The sequence below is a fragment of the Python bivittatus genome, unplaced genomic scaffold, assembly GCF_059951505.1.
Source record: "Python bivittatus isolate LINGU-HERP-01145 unplaced genomic scaffold, Pbiv_v1 ctg000340_np1212, whole genome shotgun sequence".
Taxonomy (NCBI): Eukaryota; Metazoa; Chordata; class Lepidosauria; order Squamata; family Pythonidae; genus Python; species Python bivittatus.
The window spans coordinates 4012163-4022221 of NW_028277056.1; the positions used below are offsets into that span (position 1 = coordinate 4012163).

The 10059-nt window shown below is 48.8% G+C and overlaps 1 protein-coding gene and 2 non-coding genes across 3 annotated transcripts; all 3 read left to right on the forward strand.

The window, feature by feature from the left end:
* The first annotated feature begins 1309 nt into the window (after window positions 1-1309).
* RPS3 (ribosomal protein S3) lies at window positions 1310-9097 on the forward strand. Its single transcript, XM_007443553.3, has 7 exons — window positions 1310-1354; window positions 3290-3420; window positions 4509-4602; window positions 7051-7145; window positions 7823-8010; window positions 8328-8524; window positions 9044-9097. The coding sequence occupies exons 1-6, from the start codon at window positions 1325-1327 to the stop codon at window positions 8519-8521; spliced, it is 732 nt and encodes a 243-aa protein (XP_007443615.1). The 5' UTR covers window positions 1310-1324; the 3' UTR covers window positions 8522-8524; window positions 9044-9097.
* LOC112542801 (small nucleolar RNA SNORD15) lies at window positions 4797-4945 on the forward strand. The gene has a single exon (XR_003086387.1). It is a non-coding gene; the product is annotated as a small nucleolar RNA SNORD15 (small nucleolar RNA).
* On the forward strand, window positions 7576-7725 carry LOC112542802 (small nucleolar RNA SNORD15). Its single transcript, XR_003086388.1, has one exon. It is a non-coding gene; the product is annotated as a small nucleolar RNA SNORD15 (small nucleolar RNA).
* Window positions 9098-10059: the final 962 nt, after the last annotated feature.

The window sequence follows — 10059 nt, forward strand, 5'->3', positions numbered from 1 at the left end:
AACTGAAGAGACGGGTCCATGATGCAGCACATGATGCAGCTGGGGAACTGTGTGCCATGACTGGGAGCGGCTCCCTCCCACCCCCTTCACCGGGTCCCCTGCTAAGGCTGCCCCAGCCGCCGCCTCTCCCTCACATGGGGCACTCGTGCCCTCCTGTGGTGCCTCCTGCAAATGACCCCTTCGTGCAGCATTTTTTCTCGGGCCACCCTCAGGATGATTTCTGAAGCCCCCAGACCCTTGTTTGGAAGCAAGGAGGCTCCCCCCCCCGCCCCATCAGACATCCTTGCGGGGGACGATGGCGTCATGGGATTTGCATGGCGGGACCTAAACTTGAGTTTGACGCTGGTGACTCCCTGGGTGCGACCTTGTTGGGCTTTTTTATTTTTAGATTTTTATCCCACCTTTATTATTTTTTATAAATAACTCAAGGCAGCGGACAGGCCTAATACCGTTTGCTCCTCCTATTTTCCCCACAACAGCCCTCATATCTCAATCATACACACACACACACACACACATATATCATATATATGCACGTGTATATGTCTGTATATATATGCTATATATACATATACATAGCATATATGTTCATTTATTATTATTATATATGTATATATTTTTGTTGTATGCCACCAAGAGTCACACCGTTGGTGGCCTCATAAATCTTGAAATAAATAAATAAAATAAATAAAGGGCTGGAATGGCCAGGCGTTAGTTGAGAAGGTGGCAACACAGCATGAGTGAAACGCATGGATGGGGGAAAGAATGCCGCGGAGCATTTCCCATTGTTTCCCATTCGCAGAGTCACTTTTGTGAGGCGGCCGGTTATACAAATCGAATAAATAAATAAATAATCTCTGACAAAGAAGCTTCACAGCTATACTGCCTCTGCACATGGAGGCTCTAGATTTCCTGGCTGATGGAAGATGAAATATACTTTACTCCTCCCGGGGGCAGATATTAAGATGATGATGATAATGATAATTGTGGTTGTTGATGGTTATGATGATAAATATCGCCATTATTGTTGTTGTTATCTCAAAGCACAGGTAAACTATTTTCACGATCAGCCTACATTTCCCATAACCCACTGGTACATCCCATTGATCAGCTCGACCAATGGGAAGTAGTGAACAATCATTAAAGCTTTTTCCCTCTAGAGAGCAGCCGGCTCCCAAACAACATCAACTACATCTCCCAGCATGGCTCGGGGCTCCTTCCGTCCACGTGATCCCACCTGACCAATAAAGGACGGAAGAACAGCCCTATAATCCTCTGCGCCGGCGGAAGCCGCCTCTTTTTCGCCAGAGCGGCGCGGCTAAAGATGGCGGTACAGATCTCCAAGAAGCGAAAGGTGAAGCTCTCCGGGGCCCTGTGGAGCCTCTGGCTGGGCGGCGGGGGAAGAAATACGGCCGGGAGAAGGTGCGGGGGTCGGGCGGCTCGGTGGAGCGGCGCGGTGGGCGTGCTGCGGTGCCGGGACCCTCGGATGGGAGTGGATTGAGGCTGACCCCCCCATCTCCCCGCGGCTCCGGCCCAAGTCGTAGCTGGGTCTGGTTGGGCCAACGAGGCGGCGCGGCCCAGACTAGACGCGCCGGCTGCGGCCGGAAGCTGCCTGATAGCTCTAGTGCAGATGCTTATTAGAGCAGCACGTGCTAATATTCAGTACTATTATATCTAAGCGCAGCGTAGGACATATTTTCCTCCACAACAGCCCTGTGAGGTAGGTTGGCGCGCGAGAGAGTGACTGAGACTGGACTTGAACCCGGGTCCTCGCGGTCCAGCTCCAACAACGGCCTTGTGAGGTAGGCTGGGCGGAGCCAGAGAGGCCCAGAGGGACCTGGGGGCTTCTGAAGGCGAGGGTAGGCGGGGAGTCCGCACATCTTAAAATCGCCAAGGTTGAAAAACACTGCTTAGGAGCTCAAGGTGGTTTCTATAGTAAGCTCCACTCCCTTTTCCCCACATCCCTGTGAAGTGAGCCGGGCTGAGAGAGGGCCAGGGCCAAAGTCCCCCAAGGAGTTTCTGTAGCTGAGTGGCGGGGAAGGGGTGTGTGACTCGAACCTGGGTCTCTCCAGTGCCAGACCAGCACCTTAACTGCTACACTGCACCGGTTCTGAGTGTTGAGGTGGACAGAGGGAAGAACCTGTTGGATGAAGCCTGAGCAGGCCCCGAAGGAGGCAAAAGGGAATGGGGGCTTTCTCTGCCTTCAGTGATGGGTGTTTTGCATGCCCTGCCATTGTACATGGAGGCTCTATTAAAGAAGCCTTCCCCAATGGATAAACTGGCAGCACTGAGGAGGAAATCTCCATGCAGCTGCTTTTTCTGCCTTGGATATATTGTAAAGGGATATGCAGAAGAGAATGAGAGAGGAAAAAAATATGGCCAAAGAGCTCTGTATATTTGGGGGGAACCTCCAGAAATTCTGGCTTGGCTGGGCGAGAGGGGACAAATGTTAGGGACCCAACAATTGTTACGGGGCATAACAATGATAGTATTTTGTAGGAGCTGTGTTACAGTTCCATTGTAAGCATGGGTTTTCTTTAAAGGATGTGAGCAGAAAACAGATTTACACAGGTTAGGAATAAGGGGGTCCTACAAGAATTGTAATTTGTCACGTGAGTATTTGCTGGCGGAATAGATGCTTGTAGGTGTGGAGTTAGAAAAACCAGGTTGGTCCTTTGGAGAGGGCAATTTTGGGGTAGCCTGGTCCAGAAAATGGCCAAAAAAATCTTCTCCTCTTCTGTTTTTGCTCTGCAAGCGTGTGACAAGGCTGGCTGGGGAATTCTGGGAGTTGAAGTCCACACACCCGAAAGCTGCCAAGGTTGAGAAACACTGCACCAGACTGTGCTGTAAAATACTTTTTTTGCTGAGGGGAGGGAATGGGTACCTATATCCTATTCCCGCCTCCAGAATCAAACCACATAGACAATTAAGATCTGGCCTACCACTCTCTTTTGAGATGTGATTGATTCCTTGTATATGCAGAGAAACAAAAGCAGAATTCATGATTTTAATAACAATAGAAACCCATGTTGTCTTGCTTCTGAGCACTAGTGACGAAGCCTTTTGTTTGCAAGCAAACATCAGGCATCTTAACGGTACCAGGCCTGCATATTGCTGTATAGGCATCTGGGACCTCAGCTATCAAGCACTATGACCCTCTCCCATTTCCAAGGTGGTAGCTTGTATTTATGGCAGGTTATGGGGGCGGGCATTGCTTTGTTCCTCGAAGTGAAGAGGGTCTGCAGAGTTATGCTTGGGTTGCTATCTCACGATCTGCGTTCTGCTTTAGTTTGTGGCAGATGGTATCTTCAAAGCTGAACTGAATGAGTTTTTGACTCGGGAGCTGGCTGAAGATGGCTACTCTGGGGTGGAGGTCCGAGTTACCCCAACCAGGACAGAAATCATCATCCTCGCCACCAGGTGATTTGTATGGTCTCGCTGTCATGTGGTTGCAAGCTTCCCCCCATTTATTGGAGGAAGTATCTTTGTGCAGAAGCAACAGCTGCATTCGTTCTTAATTTGGTTATTAATCTGCTGAAGTTAAGATGGCCCTACTAAGGGTGGAGGTGGGACCCTAAGCAGGGTCTCTGTCCCAGATCTTACAGGATGAGCAGTTTATTTTGGAATAGATAGTCTTGAATATAACCAGCCCTCAGCCATGCAAGGCTTGGTAAAGTTGTTACATGGCCAAATCTAGATGCACCTGTCATTACCCAGGCTGAATCCGTTTGAGCTTCTAGGTGGTCTTCAGATCAAGAATCAGGTAGCATATTTTGTGACTAGCAAATTTTATTAAAAGACTAAGTTATCAGCTCACAAAAATGTGTGCCTTGTAATAACATTTTTATTCAGAAAAGGTACTACTGGATACCTGATTTTTTGCCACCGTAGACTAACTTCGGTCTCTGCCTACAGTGGGTGGTCTTCAAGGGCAGCCCAGTGAATTGCAGCAGTCCAGTCACGAGATGCCAAGGACATGAGTGTTTGTGTGTGCAAGGCCACTTAGTCCAGGAAAGTTCACAACTGGTGCACAAGATGTCATTGTACAAAGTTCTCCTGAGCCATTTACAGCTTTAAAGATCAAAAGCAACCCCTTGAATTTCCATTGAAATTCAATGGAATTGAATTGGCAACCAGTGCAAATCTTTCAGTACAGACAACATATGATCCTCCTCTTTCCACGAGTCAGTAGCTGAGGTGCTCCATTTTTTACCGCCTGCTACTCCTGGACAGTCTTGACGGATCACCCACAAGAGCAGGTTGCTATGATCAAGACAGAACGTAAGCACGGCATAGGTAATCGTAGGGGCGCGGGGGTCTGTTGGAATAGAGCAGAAGAAATGCTTTTACGAGCCACTTCTAAGAGGAGCTCTGCTGGGTCAAATCCAATACCCAATTATTTCAGTAGCAGCTAAATGCAGGTTAGACTAATGGCATAAAATATTTGAAAGGTCCAAGGTTATCCCGGCATGATAGACCTAATGCCAGTCTTTTCCTTTGCATTTCAGAACTCAGAATGTTCTTGGGGAGAAAGGACGCCGGATCCGCGAGCTGACGGCCGTTGTTCAGAAGCGATTTGGCTTCCCAGAGGGAAGCGTGGAGGTAATGATGGCTTTGGTTGTTTGTTTTTTTCCCCCTATGCCTTAGTGTTTTTCAAACTTGGCAAGTTTAAGATGTGTGGACTTCAACTCCCAGAATTCCCCAGCCAGCATGCTGGCTGGGGAATTCTGGGAGTTGAAGTCCACACATCTTAAACTTGCCGAGGTTGAGAAACTTTGCCTTAGTGCTTTTGTTCCCTTCAGTGATGATACGATGACGAGTCAGAAATGGATGCCCTCTTGCTCAGAGCAAACAGCCCTGCGCCACGTTCTGTGGTGCTTTGCTGGTTAACTCTGACAAGGGTGCCCTATTCACTGGATGAGCTAGAGGCATTTGTCTGAGAAGGGAGAGTTGAGAAGCAGGATTTCTTCCTCATGTGAATCTGAAAGCAGCTGGCTAATGGCTTTTAATGGGCTGTTTATTAGCTGTCTGTGTGTTCGTTGTGTGCCAGATGTTGGATTTAAAAGGCAGGTCTTGAAAGCCTCTCTGCTGTGGGCTTGCATTGGAGGAAACTAGAAATTGCTTACTTACGGATCTGCGTCCCTTTTCAGTAGTAAGTGCTTTTCAGAATGGCTCCAAATGGTGAAATAAAGATGAAAATGGAATTATAATAAAACATCACTTTTGCAAATATGGGTAGGTTTTATGAATCTAATATAAGTAAGTGCCAGTGTATATATTGATTGTTACACTTTAATCAAGTGGTATAAGTGTTATTGGCGTACTTTTATAGAGCAGGCAGTGTTAACAAAATTGCAACAGTGGCCTAGGACAAAGAGAGGATATGTACCTGCCAGATCTGTGTTTCTCAACCTTGGCAACTTTGAGATATGTGGACTTCAACTCTCAGAATTCCCCAGCCAGCTTGCTGGCTGGAGAATTCTGGGAGTTGAAGTCCACACATTTCAAAGTTGCCAAGGTTGAGAAACATTGTGCCAGATTCTTGATGCCTGCCTTTAAATAGTGGCTCTGAGATTCAGCAAGTTGGTTTAAATTTAACCCATATCACCTCACAGAGCCTGGAATGCAGATAGTTCCTCTGATGCTAGTTGAGTGCTGGATTGGACTGGCTGTTGGTGGAGAATGATGTGAGATGGATCTCAGCCTTGTATCCTCCATTAGGGGGAGATGGGTGGAGAATGAATGAATGAATGAATGAATGTATGTATGTATGTATGTATGTATGTATGTATGTATGTCTTGGCCTGCAAGTCACAACTGTGATTGTTTTGGGGACAGTTTCTGTCTGGAAGGCAAATGGTTTGGGAAAGCTGATCTTGTGGTAGTTTTGCTCTTGTGGGACCTTTATTTGAAATATCAAGAACAGGTCAATATACAATTGATTGCACTGTTCCGAGGACAGCTAGAGCATAGAGCTTGGAGAGGCCGTACTTAAGAGTCCATCCTTCTGTTTTCAGTCCTTTTGCCTCCTTGTAATGGCAGCCTGGGGAGGGTGCTGTGCCCAGTGGGGGCCACACAGACGACTGGGTTTGTGCAAAATGCTTAACATCTTGTGCAAATGCTGTAGTAGTGTAACAGCATGTGGGAATGGCCTCAGGAGACAGGAGGAAGAGCCAAAGCCTAGACAATGGTCTGATAAATGAAATCTGAGTCCAAAGGAATGGGGAGTGGGGGTGGAGAAAGCATCTCAGAAGGGACCCTCCCTGGTTTTCAAGAGAGTAAAAGTAAGGGAGAGGAGGGGTGCTTGCAAGATTCTGTTAATGTAACCTTAGTGTTGGTACTCATAGTTGGTGCTTCTTGTCTGGAGTGCATCAAACAACTAGCCTCTAACTGGCCAGGTTAAGTGTATCACACAGTCCAGCCATTGGGTCACCAGGTAGGCCTTCTACCAGCACTCACCCATCTTTGGAAGTGTTTGGATGGGACCATCTCCCAACTGAACTCCTGATTTCCAGCCTCTGGATTTTAAAGCCCCTTCATGAGGCTGTGCAAGGCACATCCTGAATGAGCCTGTCATTGGCAAATAACCCCTTTATGGTGTTATGGGCTAACCAAGATGCTCCTGCATGTTTGAGCACAGCTGGTGAAGTCCTTCAAAAGCTTGTTGGATTCTTGGGGCGAAAGAAGAAGACCGGGCTCTGCCATCTGGCCTGGGGCGAGGAGGGGAGTCATCAAGTGTGGGGTTGGCTAGCCCCTTAGAGGCCTGGCGTTGCTGCCTTGAACCATCAGCCTCCTGGATTTTTTCCTTTATTTTTTGTAATTATGTATATAGGCTTTTAATTGTATATTTATTTATTGTTTTTAATGAGTTGTGAGCCACCCAGAGTCCCCCCTTGGGGGGAGATGGGCGGGGACAAATTTAATGAATAAAAGCCCTTGCATGAGGTAAGTATTTTCACTGAGAGAAGTACAGAGCCGAAAAAGAAAAGAAAAAGGAGCTTTAGGGCAGAGACTCCTGCTGTTTGTGAAGCATGTCACTTTCTGTTCCAGCTCTATGCCGAGAAGGTGGCCACAAGAGGACTGTGCGCCATTGCCCAAGCAGAATCCCTGCGTTACAAGCTTCTGGGGGGCCTTGCAGTGCGTAGGTAAGCATTGGGGTGAGGGCAGATCGAGCTTTCTTCTTCCCTACTGGATACAAAGGCTCTCGATTTGATGCAACTCTCGTTCGCAAACCCTAAATGGGCATGGAGAGAAAAGGGGGGCTTGGGTGCTTCCCACCCCTTCAGGTTCACAAGCAGAGCATGGAGGTCTGTGAAAGGTTGGTTAAACGTAGTGGATGTTGAGGGTCAGGGTTAGCTTGTTGTGCGACCTCAGCCTAATGAGGTTCGAATGCACCGCTCTGCCGTGGCCTGCAGCAAAGAGGCTGCTGTAGCTGAGGTTTCCGGTGGGCCTGTTGCTGGCATCTTTAAGCGTGCTGATCTGCGCCTGAGGTAGATGCCTGACACGCTTCTCCGGGGTCTTGCGTCTCGTGATGGGGCTGTTCTTAGCTGCCTGCTTTGGAAGCAAACGAAATCCCTTCTGTGATGATACGATGACGAGTCAGAAGAGACTCCCTTCTGCCCGGGCTCAGCAACACTCTGCCACGTTCTGTGGCCCTGTGTTGGTGGCCCTGGCAAAGAGGGGGGTCTGCTCATTGGATGAACTAGAGGCATTTGTCTGAGAAGGGCAGCTCTTGAAAAGGGGGGGAAGCTCCCCCCTCCCCAGCTCTTGCGCTTACATTTAAATAATCCCAAAGCCTTACGGATGGTTTCTCTCTGCTTAGGGCGTGCTACGGCGTCCTCCGTTTCATCATGGAAAGTGGAGCCAAGGGTTGCGAAGTGGTGGTCTCGGGCAAACTCCGGGGCCAGCGAGCCAAGTCCATGAAGTTTGTGGATGGCCTCATGATCCACAGTGGGGACCCCGTCAACTACTACGTGGACACTGCTGTGCGCCACGTCCTCCTCAGGCAGGGTAAGGCGGGGGGCCTCCTCCAAACTGCTCCGTTCAGCTCACACTGTAAAAGCCCCTGCCCCCACCCCGGTTTGTGGGCCCTTCTCCCTTGAAGCGCCTCTGCTGGGCTGCCTTCTTGTGGGTCTGGACCAGGAGCAAAGTGCCCTTTGCAGTTCTGTGCGTTTGTTTTGCTACGGACCATCACGATTAATTTTGCCAAATGTCAGTTGCGGAAAGGGAAGGGCCCACTGCACGGGGGGAGTGGGAAGAAAGCCTCCCCTGCTGCAGCCTGACGCGCCCCCCCATCCTGCGCTTGCACGTGTCATCTTTCTTTGCAGGCGTGCTGGGCATTAAAGTGAAGATCATGCTGCCCTGGGACCCTAGTGGGAAGATCGGGCCCAAGAAGCCCTTGCCGGACCACGTCAGCATCGTGGAGCCCAAGGAGGAGATCCTGCCCACCACCCCCATCTCGGAGCAGAAGGGCACCAAGCCGGAGCAGCCGCCCATGCCCCAGCCTGTGCCCACGGCGTAAGAGGTGAGGGTCTGGCTCTGCTCCGCGCTGAAAAAGGCCCCTTGAGGGTGAACCACAGAAAGCGCCAGTGGCAGGCGAAGACCTGATTTAAATTGTTTGGGGCATTTGTGCCCTTCGTCCTATCCCAGAACGTTGCTTGAAGGGTATTGTGAGTGGGTCATTTCAGCGTCGGTATTTGTGGCCTGGGTTCTGAGCCAGGTTTGATGGGTGGATTTGTAACAAACACTTCTGGTTTTGTGCTCTGCCGTGGTAAAGCACACAATAAATAATAAATGTATTATTATTCTCCAACCTGGTGACCTTCCCCCTCACTGCGGTTCCCGTCAGCAGCTGTGCAGTACCTCTTGGGGGCACCCGGTTAGGGAGAGCTGTTGCAAGCGGCTGGCTGCATGCGACACCAAAAGAATTATGGGAATTTGTATTTATGGGGCAATAAAAATAGGTCTCGTCCCCAGTGATTCTTTTTAAACTAAGGACTGGGCTTAATTGCTCACTAACTGATACTTTTTCTTTTCCTTACAGGTTTTTGATCTAGAACCTTGTAAAAATATCTCTTAATAAAATTTTAAAAAGCCAGCAAGAGATGGTCTTTCTTTTACCTGGTCTCAGGACTGAGATCCTGTATATTTGAAATCTAGTTTAATCCTTCCCACACCAAATTGTGCTCTCAATTATGACAGTTTAGCCCATGTTTCTCAACCTTGGCAGCTTGCTGGCTAGGGAATTCTGGGAGTTGAAGTCCACGCATCTTCAAGCGGCCAAGGTTGAGAAATGCTGGTTTAGCCCAGCTAAGTAGCAGTCCTTCACAGACTTGGGCTGATGCGGGCAGGTTAAGGAGCTTGGTGGACCTCATTAGTCCTTGGGATAGGAGACCACTAGGAAATGCCAGGATTTTAAAACTGCTGTGGGAAGTAGTTAAAATATCTGGGAGAAAGGGGTTGGTAGGCTGTCTTCATGCCTGTATGAAGAGAATTGGATAGGTTCATCCATGAAGTCACTGGGAATAGAGCTGGAACAAGAAAGAAATTGTATCTTTTTTTTTTTTTTTATGGGAAGTTAGGTTTGTTGGTCCCAGAAATACAAACACGCTCACAAGTGCTACACTAATTTAGGGTCCTGGAGTTTCACTGTGGGATTATCTGTTTGCTGGATGGCCTATAACATTAGGCTGCGTTGGTAGCACTGAGTCATGCCCTCCAATCTTGAAAAGAAGGGGCCGGACGGCACACTCTTCGAGATGGGTCAAGTCCATTCACAGGGTCCTCAGAATTGGATAAAATTCCTGCAGTTTGAGGCTGAAAAAGCACCAAGCCAGATACTTTCCAGGTGATGCGTGTTGTGCTGTGAGCGAGCCATCCTGGAAAAGCAAAGCAGAGTGGAGCCTGATTGATAATTGGATGGGAGACCACTAGGACATCCCAAGGCCAAGAAGCTACAGAGGGACATTTCAGAAGGTGGCCTTGGCAAGCCACTTCTGTGCCGTTGCCAAGAAGCCTCTGTTGCTGGGTCCCTAAAGTCATCAGGATCTGAGCTTCTCC

Excerpts from the sequence above, each read along its gene's own strand:
- RPS3 (XM_007443553.3), top strand. The coding sequence starts at position 1,325 with ATGGCGGTACAGATCTCCAAGAAGCGAAAG. Across the intron at positions 3,421-4,508 it reads ATCATCATCCTCGCCACCAG|AACTCAGAATGTTCTTGGGG; the intron begins GTGATTTGTATG and ends TTTGCATTTCAG. Across the intron at positions 8,011-8,327 it reads CCACGTCCTCCTCAGGCAGG|GCGTGCTGGGCATTAAAGTG; the intron begins GTAAGGCGGGGG and ends CTTTCTTTGCAG.